Source organism: Trachurus trachurus (genome assembly GCF_905171665.1).
Source record: "Trachurus trachurus genome assembly, chromosome: 11".
Classification (NCBI taxonomy): Eukaryota; Metazoa; Chordata; class Actinopteri; order Carangiformes; family Carangidae; genus Trachurus; species Trachurus trachurus.
The window spans coordinates 27,806,004-27,828,977 of NC_139904.1; the positions used below are offsets into that span (position 1 = coordinate 27,806,004).

The following is a 22,974-nucleotide window of genomic DNA, read 5'->3' on the forward strand; positions in this document are numbered from 1 at the left end:
TATCAAAATATCTATCAACTAAAATGCAAAAAATGCATTTAAAAAAGTATGGAATATAATCGGAGTGTATAGTGAATACAGTAGCTTTATATATTGATGAGGGTCAGGTGCTGAGGAGCAGGGTCAGGTGGCAAAGACAGGAAGCTCTATGAGGACACCATGTGGAGAGACAGTGGAAGGACAAAGTGTGGAGACTAATGAGACACTAAGGGAACATGTCTCATGTCTGTAATTATTTCTGTCCTCTGACCAAAATAAAATTTGTTTTATTTTCGTAGCCTTATAATTCTTCTTTTATATATATACTGTACATATAACAAGGGTTTTGCTTTAGAGAGAGTAGCCATCTTGCACCGCCATGTTTGTACGGCAGCCCAAGTGGAAAATCCAGCCAGTCAGAGAGCGCGTTTCACGAGTTTCACGTTCATAAATAAACCAACGAAGAAGAAGACGGAAGGAAAGAAGGAGGAGGAAACAGCAGACATGGTAAAATGGTTTAGATCTTCACCTCATCGCTCCATGCTCCTGAAATACTCCCAGTCGTCCCAGTGGTAAACACATTTTTTGTCCTCGGGGGCCACCATCACTTTTCCGATGGAAGGGGTGAGTGTGAGTGAGCGCAGCAAACTAGAATCTGAGCACTAGATGTCACAGTTTTACCCCCATTTTACACACTGGACCTTTAAGGAGAAGCCCTGGCACCTCATTTCCATCACAGAGAAAGATGAAAGACTAGCACATGCATAAAAAGGCCTGGGTTACATACATTAAAGGTCCCATATTGATTCATGAGGTCCACTGATTATTATTATTATTATTATTATTAAGACACAGCAGGGGCATCTATTAATTTATCAATTCATATTTATTTCATATACATATAGAAAATGTTTGGCACATTATATATTTCATCTGACATTTGTATGGCTCTAAGACTTTAACTATCTTACTGTACATTGATAAAGTGAAACAAAACAGCAATCTTGGTGCTTTCTCTCATTCAGCAGGAAACTCTTCATTCAATGGAAAACCATGATGAAGATGGGCCCAGACACAACAAAGTCACTCTGAGGTCGTCCACCACTGACTCCGCTTTGACAGTCACTGTTGTCACCGCTCATGTTTGGGCATAATGTCTCTTCTGTCCACTGCTATACCAGGTCTGCTCAGCTCCTTGGGCGACGCGTCCAGATAAAACTCAGCCACCACAGGACAGTGGTCTGACGCCACTCCGCCCCATGACCAGTTATCAGGGATCCAGGGATTAGTCAAGCCCTCCCGCACCACCATGCAGGGGCCTGTCAGAGGAAAACACACAGAGAGCAGGGAGTTCAGGGTTATAAAACAATATGGAAAAAGAACAACAGATTGTGATAGAGGAGTGTTGGAATTGTTCAATTTCATTCTCACCAAAAAAAAAATACATATAGGAATGTTAATGATGTGTTTATTATCTGGGGTCTGTGCTGCATTAACATGTTCCATTTGGAGAATATGATTTGTGCATTTCTGTAGCACTGTATTTCTTTGTGTACAACAAATTGCAGCTCCAGAAATTTGGAAATTGCACTTTGCTGTATTATTGTGAATTTGATCATATTTGGAACAACTGTTCAGCCCTACTCCACAGTGAAGCTTAATCTGACAAGAGCTGCTGCAGCTTCCATCCAGTAATAACCAAACACAAGATGCTGATTACAGTTGGATGTACAGTAACATTAGTAGAGACTGCAGCTGGACTTCATTCACCATAAACAAGAAAGAAAAGCAGGAACCCTGTAGTGAAAGGTTGTGGGAAAGGTAACTGTGAGTCAGACTAAAAAAGACAGTTGTGAGACTTGAGACTTAAACGTTAATCCATTAAAGACTCAAGTCTTAAATGTCTAAAAACTCAACCTGGACACAGGACTTGTTTTGCACTGGCCTCAGATGACTCAGGACATGACTCACTTGTCTTGTCGTATGACTTTAACTGAAGAACTGACTGTATCCAACTGACGTGGTCTGTTCTGTTGCCTTGGAGTTGTCACTGGGACAGTTGACTTGAACTTGATCTCAAATGACTCAACAATGGAGCTCAACTGGTTTAGACTCTGTATATCCAGATGACATGTCTCCTTGGATCTTTCTCCAAAGACCGAGGCTTGACTTGAACTTGCTTCAGTAGAATTTGCCCTGACAGTTGACTTGAACTTGTTTAGAATTACTCAAGACCTGACTTGGACGTCTCTCAGACTTGCCTGGGGATTTTCATGTTCATTTGTTCCAACTGACTGACTTGAATTCCTTTAAATTTGGAAGAATGTGAATCTTCTACTGTCCACCTACCTGAGCAGATCTTCCTGAGGGAGCGGCTGACCCAGATGTTGTCCAGGCAGTGGGTGCCCTGTGGTGATCGGGTGCTGATGTTGGTGAACTGGGTAGATGGTACCAGGGCACTAAGCTTCTCTTTTCTCAGTATCTCCAGCTGTGAGCTCTGAGGGGGGCAGCTGAAATCTCCCAGCACCACAAGCTCCTTCTCAGCTGTGGAGTGGAGAAAACAGAAGACATTCTTATAGTTTTCCTCTCTGGTCAAATTGTGTGAATCCACCCATAGAGACATAGTGGCATGTGATGTAAAGTCTACAACACTGACCTCTGAGTGTCTCCTGGATACATGGGGGCAGTTGCTGGCTCTTGACCTCATCACTGCTGAGGTTCTTGCTGTTGGTCTCTGTTGGTGAAGCTGTGGCCTGAATGTGGACGTTCACCAGTGTCAGCTCCAACGAACCAACCTATGGAAACAACACAGGTCATTCGATTCTGCTCAGAACTGTTACAACGTACAGGCATCTGATTAAAAGAATATGATACAAACACAGCGATATGCATGGATTTAGATATGTTTTGTGGTGTCACCTAGACCTTTGACCTCTGACCACCAAAATCCAATCAGTTGATACTTGAGTGGAAGTGAATGTGTCAGGGTGTTACTGAGATTCCTTGTTCACAATAGTTGGACAGATGGACAGACGTCCCCAAAACATAATGCGTGTCTCTCAAAGGCACAGAGGCATTAAAAATATATTTTCAATGAAGATGATTCAGCTGTTCACTAACACTCCACCCAGCAGTCTGAACACATTTGTTTATTATGTTTTGGTCCAGAATGTGACACAAGAGAGTCAATCACTTCATCAAACTAACAGGAGAACAATCGGACTGCTTCATGAAATGTCCATATCTGCCTGATATACTGTTAAAAGGGTAGTTCAGCATTTTCCATTGCCATAATCCCTATAGTCATAGTTCTGTCAGGACCACTATGTCAAAATAATATTTATTTACTTGCACAGTTTAGTTTGGCGGTATGGTACTGTTCTGGGACCCCCTGCTCTTCCACGCGCTTGCGTGGAAAGCCTGAGGCAGGAAGAGCACCTTCCTGCCCTTCACGAGCCATCATGAACGGCATAAGCAGGGAGCGCAGCAGCAAAGAAAACCCAGACAGAGCAGAGCAACCAACAAGATACAATGACAGGAGGAGCTGGGGTGGAGGTGGGTTGCAAAAAAGCCGGCAGAGGAAGCAGCAGCAGCAGCAGCAAGGGAGGTGATGTCGGGCTAGAGTAGTTTAAATAGCGCGCTCTGAATGCAGTTCCCCCAATAGGAAGCAGCCACAGAGAGTCAGCTGAGCCATCAGCTGATCTGCACAGGTGAAGACACTTAGGCTGTGCTGATTAAGAGCTTGACGTCATGGCCTGCCAGAACTAACGCTACGCTTAATTTTTGAGATCGGCGGGGCAGAGACATGAGCTGCTCAGTGAACATAATGGAGGTGAATGGTACAGGTCCCCTGTCCCTCATCAAACTCATCAATTACACAATCCAACAACTCCAAAACACTCTGGTGGACAAGTAGTGACCTGCACATTCACCAGACACAGCTGCTGGGCGGAGTGATTTCAAAAGTGCAGATAGTTCAGAGTATTTGCTTCATGTGTCATAATGTTACATAATTTTATGATTATTTGATAACGTGGTGAATGTGCAGGTCACAACTTGTCCACCAGAGCGTTGTGGAGTTGTTGGATTGTGTATTTGATGAGTTTGATGAGGGACAGGGGACCTGTTCACCTCCATTGTGTTCACTGAGCAGCTCACGTCTCTGCCCCGCAGATCTCAAAACAACATGCACAGATAATTAAAGGTGATGAACCTCCTACTATGACTATAGGGATTATGGCAATAGGCAAATTTGCCAAAATGTTGAACTATCCCTTTAACAGTGACCTGACCACTACAGTCTGGTATTGTAAACCATTGCTTACAAAAAAGTGAGCCAAGTAGAGTCGAGGGGACGTATGACTCCCGTTGCCGTTGACAGCAGGAGACTCCAGGACTGTAGCATCCTTCAGGTCAATACCAGACGAGCTGTCCCACAGGAAACCAGAGTAGCTCATCCCCTGGAAATAGAGAATCGTGGGAAATAGAGTTAGATTATTTTCTTTAAAGATGATCTTGCTTCACTTTCGTAACACGATTATTAGTGAACTGCTTACGCAAATGTGTCCTAAACATGGATTAAGTGGATTATTTCTGTTGTAATACTGCTTGAGCCTTGAGGTGACCCTCTGATGGATAACAATATTCAGTTCTGTTCAACACTCTGCTACATTATTTAAATCTAACCTCTACTTATTATCATAACTTTCAAATCCTTGAAAACTTTCTCCTCTCCCTGCAAGTCACCACCACCACACTGTGTGAGTGCACTAGAGGCTGCACATTGTAAAACCTGTTGTAGCTATTCAAACCATCCATATTATATGACTGAGGCCATGGGCACAAAGCCATCCTAGCCCTCATATCCAGGGTTCATCCACTGGTCTGTCTCTGCTCTCTGTGCTCTCAGTGTCTTTTTAACTTTCTGTTGTAGAAGAGAAAGGGGTGAATAAACCATGAGGGGGCCGATACCTTCAAACCAAATAAAGCTAAACACAGCTTATTTTCTTGAAAATCTGTGCTGAGCATTCATCTTAAACATTTATAGTCTAACCGCCAATGTTAGGCTCTGGCAGATTCACATGCTTAAGTGCTGATGATCCCAGTGTTTGTTGGAGTTGCATTAGTAGCTGAAGGTGAAGGTGAATACACCAGAGCGGCTGAGCAGCTGTTTTCAGTCCTCTAACATTCAGTGTAACAGGAGAGCAGTCGGTGCTGCTAAAGATGGCTGTGTTACCTTGCTGGAATGTCCGGTGGGTTTTTCAGACACAACACTTCTCCACGACCCTCGTGGCCATTTCCACTTTCGTATGCAGGACAGTGTTCCCTGGTTCAGTTCCACACAGAACTGCAACACAACAAGAGCAGAAATACTTTCAGTGTTGAACAAGATGGTGTTGATCGACCTGCCAGTCAAGACTGACTGGCAGAACAACTGAATTCATAAATAAAGACTATTCATAGCATTATTTTTGAAAGCATCTTCACTTTACTTATAGTGCCTACAGCTTTTGCACAGTTCTGTAAAGTAGGAGGTATTTGCTGCTCATTGGGAAATATGCTTCTTTAGTGCAGGTTCTGTAGTGAGCAGCTTCAACATGGAGAACTAGAGGGCAGTAGAGCTCAAATATTCTCCACTGCTGAACTATTTGGAAAGCTCCAGCATCTCAGCTGATTTCCTGTGTATCTGTGTCATTTGTCCTGTGGGCCCACACAGCTCCCAGCTGTCAGACAAAGTGTGCCAGCATCTTTCCCCCTTATTTAATAAAAAAAAAACCAATCAGAATCAAAGTTCAATTCAACTCCCGATTCCTGACACTGCTGAAAAGGATACCCTGCTTCAACCCATAGCAACCACTGACATATTTATAGTAGTGAAAGCACAGGAGAGCACTAACACAGTTCAAACCCAAGTATAGGCCTATTAATAGAAGACATTTACACTCAGTAGTCAGAGACACATGTAGAGTGGGAAGTGGAAGGAAAAATGGAGCATTTGCATAACAGCAACACATCAAATAAATGGGAAACACTGAGTTACAGTGGCTGAACACTGTAAATCAAAGCAGCCATCAGCACCCACAGTGGAAGTCTTCTCAATCAGAGGAAAGAGAGCCGCACAACTCAACCTTACCTTTTCAAGGGCCTCCCGCTCCAGCAGGTCCTGCACCGCCAGCAACTTGATGCTAGAAACAGAAGAAGAGAAAGAAATTAAAAGTTTTGCAATATTTTCATATGCTCTGTATTATATACAATGTGCAGTTTTGATTGGCAATCCGGCTGCCCTTCACTTGATAAATCTGAGCGCAAACATCGATATCTGCAGACTGTCGCTGACATTTCCTCCTCAACACCAGTGCAATTGAAGAGGCTCAAGCTCTCAGGGCCACTATACAATATAGGTAAATGGGATTTGGGAATTCCCGAAACTTTACATTTGCAAAGTGATGGGGAACAGGTGCATCCAGATCTATTTCCCATTGAATAGACTAATTCTTGTCTTCCTGCTGCAGGCTTTTCAGCTCTCTCCGTGGTGTCTTTGGCACCTCCTAGTGCTGGTTGGGTTTTGACAGGAAGCAGCTCTCGTGATCTTGTTACACACACACTGCATTATCTATCGTCTTCCTGTCCTGGGCTTGAAAAAGCATCAGTTGTGAGTGTGTGTGTGTGTAATTTGTGGAGGAAGCTTAGCGAACTTCAAGATACATTTTGTAACTGCTGAGATGCAAAATGTTAAACTAGAGTGCAGACTATTGATGTTGTCTGTGAAGTGGAAGTGCTTAATTAAAATCTTAAAGGTACATTGTGTAGGAATTACTCCCATCTAGCGTTGCGGTTGTATATCGCAAGCAACTCAATGGTGGACGTGCACGTAACGGCATAAACAAGCCTCAAAGTAAACAAGTGGTCCGTCAGCACGAGACAAAATGATACACGTGACTATATGTTGTCATGGCAATGTCGTATTGTTTACCTAACCCATGTTTTACCGGCTTTCTCTCCACTTCTGTGACTAAAATGACATCTGGTTTGTTACCGACGGCCGTCTGCCCGACTGCAGGTGAATGCAGCATCAGTGTAACTCTCCATTCCTCCTCACTGCGTTACCACGGTGACTTTTCACAGACGCCACCTCGACCTGAGCCGACAGCTCCGGTGTCTCCGCTGAGTTTCCGTGGTTTCCTACCGTCACGCTGCCCCTGAACGTAAAAACATGGCGACACCACATGGCAGCCAGCACCGAGTTTACCCGCTCCATGTAGATATGAATGATATGAACGGCTAATTCAGAGCTGAAAGGAACACTTCAGTTTGTTGATGGGGGGTGATTACTGATTAATGAAAAACATACTTAATCGATTTTCGTGAATAGATAACAGGATAAGTTACACAATGTCCCTTTAAACTAGAGTGCAGGCTATTGATACAGCTTTGTTGTCTGTAAAGTGGAAGTGCTTAATTAAAATTTGATACAGTTTGGCTTGCAGGTAAAGTGTGTTGCCGCATATCGAGGACAATATTTATATTACATTACTGTATGTTTAACTTGTAGGCTAAAGGATGGGCTCTGTTCTATTACGTGCCCAGTAATAATGATACACAGCAAAGGCAGTCAGATAGTGTTGACACACCACACAGGAGTGGCACCACCCAAACATAACAAGCAGCACATTTCCGCTCAGCAAATTCAGTGTTTTTAAAACTGGCCAAGCTGAGAAAAGCTGATTAACCCTCACTGATGGAGTTTGGACTGCTGCCCTGAACTCTGCCAACACGTTACAGCACAGCACCACAGGCCTCTACAGCCTCACTCACATACTGTATATCCATCCACTTGTAAAATTCATTGTTCGACCAAGGAAGAGGAAATTCTTTGCAATATAATTTGTGATAAAAGTAAGGAAGGTATTTCTCCCGGTTTCACGTCTATTTACAAATTACCTCCGCATGTGAGGAAATGTAGAATTTAGAATAAGAAACAAGATCCAACAATCCTTCTAGTCGACATTCACAACCTCCCAGAGCTCAACCCGAGCCGTTTCTAATTATACAGAGAAGAACACATTCACACACCTTGGCTACACACACTCTGCAGTACCCTACGCTGAAGTGACTGGTTACAACACACTGAAATGAAGTGGGTGGCAGTGCTCTGACCTCATTCACCTCTAACCCACTAATTCCAAATCAGCCACACAGAAAATCACATTGCATAACTGTCTTTTCTATTAGTGAAGTGCTGCTGCTGCTGTTGCTGAGCGATACACCAGCTCTGTTACTGCTCCAGACTCAGTCACATCCCCCTAAACGAGTGTCTCTGCTCCTCACCAGAGTCATGTGCAGTGAAATCTGTCAGCAGTTGTGAAGAGAAGATCTGGGAGTTACAACACAAATAAATCCTCTCCGTGGTTGTACAACTCAAATCTTCTACATATTTGTACACCTGACAATGTAAAGGTGAAGGTGTGAAGGGAGGCTGTGTGTGTGTTGGAACAGTGGAAGGAGGGAGTGAGACAGAAAGTTCTCAGTGAGACCCGCAGATCATTGTACTAGAACTGATGCAGACTCACAAGTTTCATCGTAAATACACAATAGGCTGAATACAGGCTGATATCACAAATCTGTCACCATATGATTTCAATTCAGTTCAATTCAAGGACCAGTGATCATCTGCTGATTCAACACAATCACTTCCATTCAAATCAAATCACAAAAAGACACTTAAATATCATCCAGCTGACATTTAAATTGAAACAATGTAATTTATAAAAGATAAAATAGGCCTCTTGTTCACTATAAAGTAATCTGATTTATTGAGCTTTACAATGCTCACATTCTATAAAAGAAAACAGAAAGAACATTATGTATCTATTTAAAGCAGGATTTCAGTGTGAACCTAAATCCTATTTACAGTCTTAGTAATAAGCAACACACATGTCTTTGCAAATGGAAAATATGAAATTGCAGCAAATACTCATTGCTTGGGGGAATTTCAAAATAGAAACCTGTGTTACAAATGATGATATGTATCAATGTCCGATCGACTTTTTGTTTTGGATCAATGCTTTTGATTCAGTGATCATTGAATTGACATATAGCCTGTCAATGTAGACCGATGTATCATTACAACCCTACTGAACTGAACAGATGCGAGCTTTACAACCTCTGTTGGATGTGCATCAGTCTACTGAGTGGGTGTATTTAAGCTTTTATTATGGTGTGAAAGAGACAAGATGATTGGACTGTAGGTGGTGACAGGAAGTAAAGGGTTAAGGGCTGTGGGTGGAACTCAAACCTGGGCCTCTGTGGTGTAAGAACTGAGCCTTAAAGATATAATATCTAGGAATTGCCCCCATCTAGCGGTGCAGTTACATATCAGAACGTATTCTTGATGTTGCATTCACGTGAAATCGGGCAGACGTCAGACAGACAACAGACGCTGCATGTAACAGGATAAACAAGTGTCTATGTAAACAAGTGGCATGAGGCAAAACAATACATAATAATGTAAAATATGTTGTCATGGTGATGTCGTATTGTTTACCTGACCCATGTTTTACCAACATCCGGTTGGTTTGCCGATGGCCGTCTGCCTGACTGCACCTGAATGCAACATCAGTGCCTCCGTCCTTCCTCACACTACACAGTGGTGACAGTTTTAACAGGCGCTACCTGGAAAACTTTCTCCCCGAGCCGACAGCTCCGGTGAGTTTCTGTGGTTACCTACGGTCACGCTGCCACTGAACGTAAAAAATGGCGATGCAACATGGCAGCATCGGTTCGGTGCGTCGCCCACTTATGTATTTGTAACTTGTAACAACTCATTCTAAGGTACCAGAAAGCTTTCATTTGTATGCGGGTGTGATTCAACTTCAGTGAAATACGTATTTATGAAAGCAATATTTGATTTTTGCAAATAAAAAGCCAAATAAGTTACACACTGGGGCTTTAAAGGTTGGTCCTCTACCAGGTGAGACACTGAGGCAAAGGACTGGACTATTGTTAGCTAGCTGGCTATCAGAGCTGGTATAATGAGGGATGGTCACTGTCTAATGACTGACAGGTAACACACTTGTGATGTTCTGGATCGTCAGTGTTGAGGTTGGACGCAGCAGATTAATCCAGGCCACATCAAGCCAGCTGCAAATACATTTACATAAGACTGCTGACACACCAGCAGCATCAATAATCCTCATTTCAGTGTTCCTGCTAATCCACATCTGCACTAAGCATTTCCCCGCTCCACCGTGGAGCTGATGAGATCACAGGCAGAAACCTTGTCACCTTTGGGATCAGCGAGTCCACAGATCCTGTTTTCAGAACAAACAGTAACAGAGACAATGCTCCTTTCCTCTGCCGTAGGTGTGATCGCTCTTCACAATGAAAAGACCCTGCTACGCTCTTGGCGGGTAAAGTCTTCATCCTCTTGTTTTCATTGGTAGAGACTCAATCCCAGCTCACATTGAGTTGACCTGAGTTCAGCCATGTCATCAGGGACAGGCTGGATAATGCTGAGTCAGCGAGCCAGCTCCGGCTTTGATTGTACTTGGAGGCCTCCAGGTCACCGCCGCGCTGTGTCTACATCAGCTCACAACAGTCAAGAAGAGAGGGAACATCGGCCTGACAAACAGAAATAATAACAAATGCTACCAAGGATCTGCGTGACAGCCCTAATCCTTCAGCGTCACCGTGACAACCGGCTCCCCCCCCCATCCCCTGCTGCTTTGTGGACAGAAACACATGATAACGCAGAAACACCAGCGTCCGATTCAACGCAGCTAGGTCAGACTGAGGCAGATGGGAGGTTGAATAACAAGACGTGACAGCAGCAGGGACGACCTTGAACATAAATAATGTCTCTTCTGAGGTTTCTCCCAGACGCCAAATAAGGAAAAGGCCTAAGGCTGCAGGTCACACACATTTACAGAGGACACCGCAGGACAAGGTGCTGACAGAGACCTCACTGCTTTTCTGTGAAAAGTGTTTCACTGCAGTCTGCTACCACGTCACCATCTACAAGCTGATAGACTGTGGAAAGAGTGGTAAAACTATAAAATTATGAAGTTTATCTCAACAGTAGTTTGATTAATTGCAGATTGTGCATTGATTCTATTTATATGGGCTTTAACTATGAAGGGGTGGGGCTATTGTTTTTGCAAAATGCAAATATCTACATTAATAATAGGCTATGTAAATTTGATTTTCATTTTTTTGTCTTCCCAAAAATGCAAACCAAAGTTATGTTGTCTTAGGTGTGGCCAGGTGTCACAGCAACCGCCATATTGCTCTTATCATCCTGGACCCAATACTGTTTTTAAAAGTCCTTTACGATGCACAATACTAACAAAGTACAAGACTGACTCCAAATGTGTTCTAAAGGGTCAATTAGGCTAGGTCACATTGTATTATTATGTAGCTTTATGCTAAATCAATCTATAAATATTTGACAAAATGAAAACAGAAATTTGACATTTGACACTTTTTAACTTCAGGCTCCTCCCACTTCTCCTGATCATCTCTGAGATGATTCTAGATGCTGACAGGAGTCCACCTGTGCTCCCTTCAGTGGATTTAACACACATGTATCTGTATCAGGTCAGATCAGAACAGAACCTGAGGAGGAGGAGGAGGAGGGGATCTGGAGAAGGATACAAAAACATTTCTGTTGCACTGAAGATTCCCAGGAAGCACAGCAATCTCCATAACTCGAAAGCCTGGAACAAGCAGGACTCTTCCTGGAACCGGCCTCTGCCTCACACTGAGCCCACAGGGAAGAAAGGCCTTCTGTATCTGACACCATGTTGTCTTTATGTACAATGTAAACAGGCCTAAACAATTTCTTGACAATTTAATATTTGAGTTATAATCAATAATGTTGTGTACCGGGGTGTGGGTTCCGATGATGACTCCGAGTCGTATAGTTGATCAGCTGTCTGAGGAGTTGCCGGTGTTTCTGTTATTGAGATGTTGTGAGATGGAAATAAATCAGAACTAAAAGATCAACTATACGACTCGGAGTCATCATCGGAACCCACACCCCGGTACACAACAATGGCGACGAGGAAGTTTATTTTTTGGTAATTATTTTTTACCTTAAAATACGACGGTGACCAACCGAGTTGGGCAGTTGATTAACGGTTAACGGTTAACGTTAGCAACGGACAGAAACCAGCCAGAAAACGTTAACGGCAACTAACGGGAGCTGTCATGGCTATGTTTAGCACGGAGTCAGGCTTATGCTTCGATGAAGCAGTCAGGAGTTTAGAGTGTCATTCATAGATGTCATGCCCATCACAGCTAAGGATATAGCAAAAGAGACAGCTAGTGATCAGGTCCTAGGGAAAGTAAAACACTTCACACTAACAGGTTGGCCTAAACATGTCACAGACACAGCTCTCACACCATACTGGGCCAGGAGAGATGAGCTCACCGTAGAGGGGGACTGTGTATTGTGGGGTCTGCGAGCTGTTATACCAGCTACGCTGAGGGACACACTGCTCAGAGAGCTACACGAAAACCACTGGGGAATTGTTAAAATGAAAGCTCTAGCTAGAAGTCACTTTTGGTGGCCTAAGTTAGACACAGATATAGAGGGTCTGGTAAAAGACTGTCAGGTGTGCCAGTCAAACAAATCTATGCCACCTACTGCACCAACACACGCCTGGAAATGGCCAGAGAGACCATGGCAGCGCATACACATAGACTTTGCTCAGAAAGGAAAGGACAATTTCCTTGTAGTCACAGATGCATACTCGCGCTGGCCAGAGGTTAAGGTTATGACAAACACCACAGCTACAGCTACTGTTGAGGCAGTCAGGGGGATGTTTGCAGCTTACGGGCTTGCAGAGGAGTTAGTTTCAGACAATGGACCGCAGCTGGTCTCAAGAGAGTTTGAAACGTTCTTACAGAAGAACGGGGTAAAGCATATTAAGTCAGCTCCATACCACCCAGCATCAAATGGAGCAGCAGAGAGGCTGGTTCAAAATCTAAAACAGTCTCTGGGTAAACAAAAAGGGTCAGGAAGGTCATTACAACATGATGTAGACAATTTTTTGTTTATTTATAGGAACACACCACATGCAGCTACACAAAAAACTCCAGCAGAGTTGTTTTTGAAACGACAAGTACGCACACGTTGGTCACTAATGAAGCCCAGCTTCTCAGCAGACATGCAGGACAGACAGGACAGTAAAGTGAACAGGGGTACAGGAAAGCGTTTACGCTCCTTTCAGGTCGGGCAAGCAGTCCGAGTCAGAGATTACCGGGGAGGAGAGAGAGATAAATGGGTACCAGGAAAGGTAAAGAAGGTTTTGAGTCCTGTAACTTACCTTGTTGAGACAAATGACATGCATGAGTGTAAGAAACATGTGAACCAGATGATTGGAGCAAACACAGTGGATAGTCCACAGCCAGATACCTCAGAGTGGAACACCTCTGAGTGGACTATGGACATGGAGCATGAGGAGACTGTTCATTCTGCCATCACAGGGAGGCCTCAGCGAAATAGAAAGCCTCCAGACCGCTATAGACCAACTTGGTCTTGAGATGGAACAGCTCAGTGAGGCCGGAGAAACAAAAGCCTCCTCATTGAATGTTTTTATTTTAAGTGATTTTTATTGTCTGGTAAATATGAAACCGATTTAAAAACTTGTAATGGTTATGAAATTGAAGTGAATCATATTTGTTTGTTTTCATTGTTTTTCATGAAAGGGGTTTCAAGTTACCGGGGAGGAGTGTGGTGTATTAATATAGAATATTAATATTATTGTTATTATTTATTGAATAGCATAAATGTGTGGTTCACATGAAGTTGAAAATAGTTTGAAGTTGTCATGGTGATACGATATGAGTCCTGTTCAGTCATTGGTCAATATGGAAAAGAGTGACCGTTGTGTGTGTGTCTCCATGGTAACGCTTCAGTGTCGATCAGCTGTCTGAGGAGTTGCCGGTGTTTCTGTTATTGAGATGTTGTGAGATGGAAATAAATCAGAACTAAAAGATCAACTATACGACTCGGAGTCATCATCGGAACCCACACCCCGGTACACAACAAATAAGCCATCGAGTTCTATCAGGATGTGATTAATTCTTCAGTGAACGGATCAAATTTATTCCATTAACCATAATACTGAGATGAAAACATGCTGATTATTGGATTATGAAAGAATGTTTATTTTTTACAGCTGTTCTTTATGTCTTAATGGTCCGTGCACAAACCTACAGTAACAGCTTTCATTTGTCAAAGTACGTTTCTTTTAGTTTTTCTGTCATTAAAGCTCTTTATTGCTTTTTTCAGTTTACACAGTTCCATTTTGTTAAATGGTGATTAATGTTTAATCAGAGGACACTGCTACACCAGTCTGACTCTGTTTGAAATTAACTGGGTTATTGACTTAATGGGATGTCGGTGAGATATTTATTGACTGTTATTATTTGAGATGATCACATGATGTTGCATATTTAAACTGGGTGTGCTACAGAGGAGTGGTGAGTTAGCAACATCATCTGCAAACGCTCAGCCAGCTGAGAAACAATACATGTCTTTGTATAGAGGAGCAGGTTCCTAGAGAGATCATTTGGCTTGTTGAGAATCCTTGTTCTGGTCTTCCTGGCTGTTCAACACTGTGACCATTTGTATAAGATACAATAGTGATGTATGCAAATATGCCTTGAATGACACTGAGCAGCTCTGTGCAGCAGTGTTCAGACAGAAACAGACAGCAATCAAAAGGAAAGATGTATACGTATTAATATGAATATATAAAATGGGTAACAGTTCTTATAAAGAGTAATAAAAGATCAATGAGTGAAGTCATTCCTTCACTCTCCCTAGTGGTGTTTAAGCTTGAATTCCCTGCACAGTAACAATAAGCCAAACAAGGAGACACAGATGTGATTAGATGGTGCGACTCTGACAGCTGATTTAATGGATACTGGGAAACTGTGGTAAATGTCTTGTTTCATATTCATATCAATCATAGCAGAGTTTTCTTACAGAGTTTAAAACATTTTGGGAGATGAACTGTAAAGGTGTAATTCTAATCGCTTGTCCTAAATTTCTGTTCATTCTGTCTGACTGTCTGCCATCTGACACAATGCTGATGTGTCCCTTCATCCATCTATCCCTCCATCAGAGATATATAATGTAAGTTTTCAGTGAGAACATCAAACTAACACAGACCACAGTAGCATGTGACTGCTCTGGCTACAAACACTACTGTAGATGAGGATGTGGATCTCTGTGTGTGGTGTCTCTTCCTCCTTCACCGTCTCCCGTTCTAAGAAACCACAGCTTGCTTGTCAGTAGGAAGTCTCCACGACAACGTGTGACGTGGGCCGGTCATAGCTGATTACCATCATCCCTGTCAGTGACCCTGACTGATGCATGAACACATGAGCCACATGCAAACCTGATCTTTGCTTAATGATACTATCAGACTCTGAGTGCTTGTTTGATCAACACTGTGTGTCAGCTATTATATTAATCATTAACTGTTCCTTAATTTGTTGGTACTGTGACTGAAGGGAAATTTGTCATGTTGATCCTAACACGAGAAAATTCAGACGATGAATTTGGCCTTTCTATCTGAGAGTTGGAAACAAGCTTTGTCAGTCACTTTCCTCTAGGTTCATTAGCCATCAGACAGACTTTGTGTGATTGTTTGTGTAACTGAACAACCAGAGAGACATCAGCCGTGACCCCCACAGTTTGTGTTTGTGTTGAGCTCAGCCTGTAGCTCAACTCAGGACTCACCAGAAACTCCTGTTCTCTCTGTTTGCTCCTCTCTTTCCTCTCGTCCTCCTTTCCTTTTTCATGAGGCAGATTCACAAATCAAACAAACATGTTTTGCTCTCGCTGCGTCTTTCTCTTGATTGTGAATGTACACGCTTTTAAAATCCAACATGCTTAACCTTAGCTAGAATCCAAACAACAATTTCTGGTGTGGGAAAGTTTCCTTGATGTTTCATGGTAGACTAATAGGCTGCCATGTTTTAGCTAACTGCAGATGACGGTCAGTGAGCTCACATTTTGTTTTGCACAAATGTTTCCTGCAGCCAGAGTCAGTTCACAAACTTCTCCTAAAATGACAAAATGACCCATTTGTACATTTCTGTTCATGTAGAGATAAAACAAACTATAACTAATTACTTTTTTAAAGTAACGTGCCCAACACTCCACATGTCAGTGAGTTTAAGTGGGTTAGGTGGTGTTTTGAACTTCTCATCTCATTCTAAAAAAGACAGTAAATGTGGAACTACTCCTTTAAAAGATCATGTCTGTTTACTGGTGTTTACAGGCCTGTGGTTGAGATGGTTCCTCCAGAGATGATGCTGGTGGTCAGCCTGCCTCTGCTCTGACTGATCACTTCCTCACGGCCGTGCTGTGACTCAACCCAACGTCGTTTCTTCACTTCCTGTGTGTATCCCAGTGGCAGGTAGCTGCACATTGGGTAAATATGTGATGATGTCACACAGTTCAAAGCCGTTTGTTGCATTCACTTCTCTATGGGAGTTTCACAACAAGACATTAGGCGCCATGGGAACGAAGTACACAGAAAAGTCAAACTAAACGCTCATGCAGAAAAAAGCTAAAAGCAGCTTTTCACCACTGCAGCCAGATAAAAGTTCCCTGAGTAAAGTGATGCTGATATTTACACCTTGACCTATATTAACCCTGCTAATAAGAGCCGGTGCTTCTCTTTCACTTCCCTCCTGCCCAGTGTGTTAGCTTGACTAATGGCTGCTTTATTACTAACATCAGCAGGCTGCAGAGGCTGCGCTGGCTGAGCACAGCTCTCTGAGTAACCTTTGGTAAGCAGGAGTTCATTGAACTCTAGAAGCTCTCTGCTTGTGCCTGGAGGAAAGCCAGGAAGTGTGTAAACTCAGCCTGGATCTTGTGATTGCTCACACAACAGAGGAGAGCTCTAAGCTGCGCATACGCCCAGTATCTCCTCTGCAGCCTCCTTTCTTCACGGCTGGGGCGCGACCCATTTGCCAGTCCCCCAGGGGACATTTTCAGACTGTTTATGGAAAAAAAATGGACATAAGCTCCTGTTTTATTTTAAAGGGCAAACATCCACGCAGCCACACAGTCACTAACATTCCTGCGTTCTTGTGACATTTGTCTACACAGCGACACATACACATACACATACACTGACTTCATTAAATATGGGTTTTCTCCTACTCAGAGACGTCCTGGTGCAGGAAAGTGTGAGGCCGCAGAGCTTATCTCACCTGGATTCATCTGCAGCAGACAGACTGCAGACTGTACCACTGTCATGATAGCATGAGAAAGAGTGTCTGATAACATTAACCTTCCTCTTGTGTTAGGGTCACCACTGACCTGTTTTTAGGTTTTACTGTAAATGCATAAAAGTACCACATCAATTTAATTTATTTATTGCATCAAGGCTTTTTGACTTTAGGAACCACTATTTAAATAAAATAAAAATAAAAAATCACAAAATTCTAAAATGCTCTGGTTAAGATGATGACATTTGTGTTATTAGGGTCGGTTTTGACCGGGTACAAAATGAGTGAACTGAACCAAGAGATGAGAAACAAATGGGATAAATAATTGTTTTTAGTGTGTTTTACTTAAGACTCGGGTCAGAACCGACCCTAAGACAAGAGATGGTAGCAGAAAGCTGACAAAAGGAAGGTTAGCCTTTTGTGTATTTTCCAGCTGATTTAAGACTCGGATCAAAACCGACCCAATGGCAGCAGCTGACAAGAGGAAGGTTAAACAACAGAGCACAGCTGACATCAGTGCAGGTGAAGTAAGAACACAGCTCACTGCCTTCCTGCACAAGATCAGTGTGGGTGAATCTTTTTTATAAGCAGGTCTGGGTCACCAGTCTATCACAGGGCCACAATCACATTCACACCTATGGACAAGTTCAACCTAGTGTTGACTCCTTTTTGTGGGAGGAAGAAGAATCTGGAGAGAACCCACACAGAGAGAACATGCAAACTCCACCGAGAAGGCCCCAGGCCCCCGGATTCAAACCCAGAACCTTCTTGCTCAAAGGCGAAAGTGCTCTGGATCCGCTACATAGTAACCTGTGTCTGCCATCACCCCAAACTTCAGCTATGTCCCAATTCAGGGGTCACAAGGTGGCATCCCAGCGATGTGACCTACAGCCTGCAGAGGATCCAACACATGGATCTTTATGGTCCAACCTTTCTCAAGATGCATTGCAAGTTTTGTTTTGCCTGTTACTCAATGCATCACTTGACACGAAACTGTAGCAACAGAAAACTAGCCGGGTTTCACTGCAGGCACACCACCCACACCCACCACCACTGAGTAGAAGATGAACCTGGATACTCTGTTCTTTTACATGTAAATGTAGAATCACAACAAAAGAACCAGTGTTGGGTATGATGGCGTTATAAAATAACTGTGTTACAAACGGCACTACTTTTTACAGTAACAATAATCAAAAAAGTTATGTTTCCCCCGTTTTAACACTGTTACCGTTACTGACAATAAAATGCGTCGTTACTTGACTCAATAAGTCCCGTCACAAAATAATACACCTGTTAAAGTGTACGTTTTACACACATTTTTTTCAGTCCATCAAATACTCAGAAAAGAAATGTTTATCTGGAACTAACCAACTCACTCAGTAGCTATTCCTCCGCACAGACAGGCAGTGTCGCTGAGCCTGTCTGTGCAGAGGAATACTGAGTGAGTTGGTTAGTTCCAGATAAACAGGAGGTTAGGGTTATGGTTAGAGGGTTGGGGGGGAAGAGTCTAAGTAATTTGACATGGGGCGCCGAGTGGCGCAGTGGGTTAATTAGGCGCCCCATGTATTGAGGCTATAGTCCTCGTGCAGGTGGCCCCGGTTTGAATCCCGCATTGGATGGCCCTTTCCTACGTGTCATTCCCCCTCTCTCTGCCTCCCCATTTCCTGTCTCTCTTGACTGTACTGGCAAATAAAGGCATGAAAAAGCCCAAGAAATATATAGGCTACTTTAAGTAATTTGACATATTTGAGCATTTTATTAAAAAAAAAAAAAGTTACACAATAGTTACTTTTCCTGGTAATAAGTTACTGTTTGGGAAAGTAACTAGTTACTATAACAAATTACCTTTTAAAACGTGCCCAACGCTGGTCAATGCATCACTTGACGTGAAACTGTAGCAACAGAATATGAGCTGGGTTTCACTGCAGCCACGCCACCCACACCCACCACCACTGAGTAGAAGATGAACCTGTGGGTACTCTGTTCTTTTACATGTAAATGTAGAATCACAACAAAGGAACCAGCCTGACAGCAGCACACTGCCTGTCTCCTCTGATGATAGCTCTCCTCCCAAACACTACACCACAGCTAAAAACACAGCAAACAGGAGTCAGATATTCAGCCACTGGGTAACTGAACAGAATTTGGTGCCTGTGGATCGTATGTTGGCTTGAATAGCAGAGGATGCTAATTTTACTGTTAGTGACTTCCAGAAACCAAAGTCCTCTCATGACCTCACCTAATTCCTCCGCCCTTCCAAGCAGGTCAGGGCTCAACCGCCCAAGTAGGACAGTTCACACCGGCCATACCGGTGTAACCTGAGGCCGACGCATACCGAGAAGGCCCCATCCTGCCCTCCTGAAGAAGTGTGTGTTACCAATGAATAATAAATTTAAAAAAGGCACGGAGGCTGTGAAAGTGTGTCATGCAAACAGACAAAGTAAATATTGTGTAAGATTTCGTGCTGTGCTGTTACAGGTAGGTTCCAGAGAAGAGGAGCCCAGCAGCTGGCTGTCTGATGTCGCTGACTGTGTGTCTTCACACAGAGAGTCGGGGAAGCTCACACACTTTGTTTACAAATGGCACTGGGTCGTACATACAGTATTGTGTAGGAAGAAGCAGAGATGCTACACTGCAGCCAAAGCCTGACGCTGTAATAAGGAAACAGCTTCAGCCCTGGAGCCTGCTGCTTTATTTGGTTACTGTTGGACTGATGCCTTGTGGAGAGATGGAGAAATGTTATGTTGTATTATATTCACAATGTAACTACATGACCCCCACATGATATCAGCTCACACAGGGTCTGAGAATTCAGTCCAGAGCAGGGCCGTTGCTAGGAATTCTGGGCCCCCTGAAAGAATACTAAAGTGGGGCCCTACCCCCAGACTTTTCCACTTTTTTTTCTTAGACTACGTATGTATTATCATTTTTTTTATTTAGCCTATACTGTGTTTTGATGCTAATGCAGCATTACTATGAGTCATTAGTCAGGGTCTTATGCAGAATAAATCAGTACAAATATTAGACTACTGGGGTTCTGGAATCACTCCTGCTGTGTTGTGAGGATTTGTACTGTGGGGCACATGTATTGTCAAAGAGATGAAGGTGTATTTTGGAGTATGTGTTAGTTTGTAAGCTCTCTGAGCCACCGTAGTTCAGAGGACTCCTTTACCTTGCCACAAAAACACTTCTGATTGTAACATGTATACATGAGTTGATATTTGACTGTTGCGGGTCACCTAACTATCAGTCTGCAACACTAATGAAGAAATTATCTTGCATGTACATAAAATCCAAGCATGTAGCAGAAAGGTTATTGTTTCCACAGGTGTCAAGCTCTGACTGTGAACACACCGCAGGCTGCTGATGCTCCAAAGCTCTGCTGACTTGCATAGGCAGATTTTAGATTTTAGAGCCTATGTGGAGCTGAATCAGCAAAACTTCAGACTCTAACCTTACTCTTATTAGCCTGTAATCAGCACATTTAAGAAATGCAAATGGTTGATTAATCAATAAGAAAAAAAACGGATCTATATAAGGTTGTTCAACAATGTAACTCAGCAAGATATCACATAAAAGGCTCAAAATTGATCTGGTTGTTGTACAGACCTTAATGTTTAGTAATTTGGGGTCATTGTAGGATAGACTATATGTCCAAAAATTTTGTTTTTTATTTAGTTGAATTAGTAGTGAATTAGTATTAATTACTTTATAACTTTTGACAGCTGTGCATCACTTTGATGAAAAGGTCAGGAAGGCTTGACCTCCTCTCATCCATCCATCTGATCAGTCTCCATTCACCTTCAAGTCAAACCCAGGTGAGCAGCAGCTTTCAGTTGTACTCACTCATTCTCCAGCAGGGTCATGCAGACCACCTCCAGGACCCCCGGGTTGTTGGCCTTGTCGCAGGAGCAGTCCTGCAGGCTCCAGGTGGCCAGCCGCACCACGGGCTTCCCGTCCCGCAGCCCGGGAGGAGGCTCCACGCTGGGTCGCAGGGATAGGATCTGGGTCGGTCCCCCGGGCGGGAGGTCCAGGTCGTCGCTCCTGAAGCTGAAGGAGGTCGGGCTGGGGTGGGACTTGGAGGTGCTCGTCAGTCCTCCGTTGGTGTTGGTGGACGGCGCCCTGGAGCGCTCCACGAACACCTGGAAGCGGATCTTGTCCAGCAGGGAGCTGTTGATGTGGTCGACCCGCACCAGGTCCTCGATGCTCTTGAACGGGCCGTGTTCCGCCCGGTAGCCCACGATGTTCTTGGCGATCTTCTCCGTGATGCCTCGGATGCTCATGAGCTGCGCCGGGGTGGCGGTGTTGATGTTCATCCCGGTGCAGGACTGGTAGTCTAGGTCTTTGCGCAGGGACGACGGGGAGTGCTGGGACGAACTGGTCCTGCTGGAGACGCAAATTTCCAATTTGATCACCTCCAGTTTGGAGGCCCCGATCCCACTCACCAGAGCCAGGTCCTCCACCTTTTTAAATCCCCCAATGCAGTCCCGGTACTCCACGATGTTCTGCGCAACGACGCGGTTGACTCCCGGGAGAGTCATGAGCTCCTCCTCGGTGGCGGTGTTGATGTTGAGCCGCTCCTGGTTCACCATGATGTGGCCGAAGTTACACGCAGCGCTGAATTTGCGCTTCCCGCAGCTGAAGTCCGTGGGGTCTTTGGGGATGGAGCGGTGACAGCCCAGGCTGCCGCCCATGGTGGCCGGGGCTCGGGGCGGTTCGGTTCGGTGCGGTGGATGATGGGAGCAGCAGGCGGGATGGAGAACAGGCTGGAAGGCAAGAAGCGCAGTGACAGTCAGACATGTCAGTCCCTTTAAACTCACACTGAGGATGATGTGGAGACATACGCACCATTCAGCAGCTGAGCTGGCTCCTGCCTACATGCTGCGCCTCGCTCTCCGTTCTGCCGGCAGTGGGGGGAGCCCTCAGGGCGGAGAGGAGACAGATATACTACAACCGCCACAAGAAACTTTGCCCCGGATCGGTGTGCTGACGTTACTGGCCACAGGTCGGTCGGCCTCCACTGTACTGAGAACCATCTCTGCCCCGAGTCAAGTCACACACATTCACGAGGCATATACCGGAAATCCTTTTATGTCTCTTCAAAATAAAAGCAACCAAATGAAGAAGTTGGAACACTGAGTGAATTTTGAAATGAAAAATAAAAATATAACCCAAGCTAAAGAACATCAGAACACTGTAGCCTACTGGATATCACTAGAAACGGTTTTCAGTTTGCTTATTATATTGTAATTTGAAGTTGTAAAATATAGGCTAGTTTTTGTCCATTCATACACTCATGAAGGAGAAAATCTAAACCATGAATGTTACAGAGGTTAGGCAGTAGCAAAATATCTCCTTGTACGCAAGACATTGGTTCCAGATGTAGCCTAAAACAATTTTTTTTAAAGAAACAAAAGAAAAAGAAAATATAGGCTAGATGTGATCCACATGGTGAAATCATCACTCTTTCAGTGTGGTCTGCACCAGTGGAAGAATGCAATGAGCACTGTGATCCTGCCTGATTGAATTAGCATGGTGTTATCATTTCAGACAGACCAGTTGGGGCTGTCCATTGATCTTGTGCTTTTAATCTCCTGTTACTTATCATTCATTGTTTGGGTTACTGATTTCAATTATGGTTATAATTCCATAATGGATTATGACCATAATAACCATAAGATTAAAAGCACAAGATCAATGGACAATCCCAACTGATCTGTCTGAAATGATAACACCATG

General features: G+C 43.7%; 1 protein-coding gene across 2 annotated transcripts; it reads right to left on the reverse strand.

Moving 5' to 3' along the window:
* Positions 1-846: 846 nt before the first annotated feature.
* Positions 847-22,282, reverse strand: eepd1 (endonuclease/exonuclease/phosphatase family domain containing 1). 2 transcript variants are annotated; one of them, XM_083982768.1, is made up of 8 exons: positions 22,084-22,282; positions 21,082-22,001; positions 6,113-6,164; positions 5,216-5,326; positions 4,305-4,439; positions 2,636-2,774; positions 2,329-2,523; positions 847-1,298 (listed from the first exon to the last, which is right to left on the reverse strand). In XM_083982768.1, the coding sequence occupies exons 1-8, from the start codon at positions 22,084-22,086 to the stop codon at positions 1,111-1,113; spliced, it is 1,743 nt and encodes a 580-aa protein (XP_083838894.1). In that variant the 5' UTR covers positions 22,087-22,282; the 3' UTR covers positions 847-1,110. The 2 variants fall into 2 exon arrangements, with proteins under 2 accessions (XP_083838894.1, XP_083838895.1); XM_083982769.1 differs by having other exon boundaries at positions 21,082-22,272.
* Between the last annotated feature and the right edge of the window lie 692 nt (positions 22,283-22,974).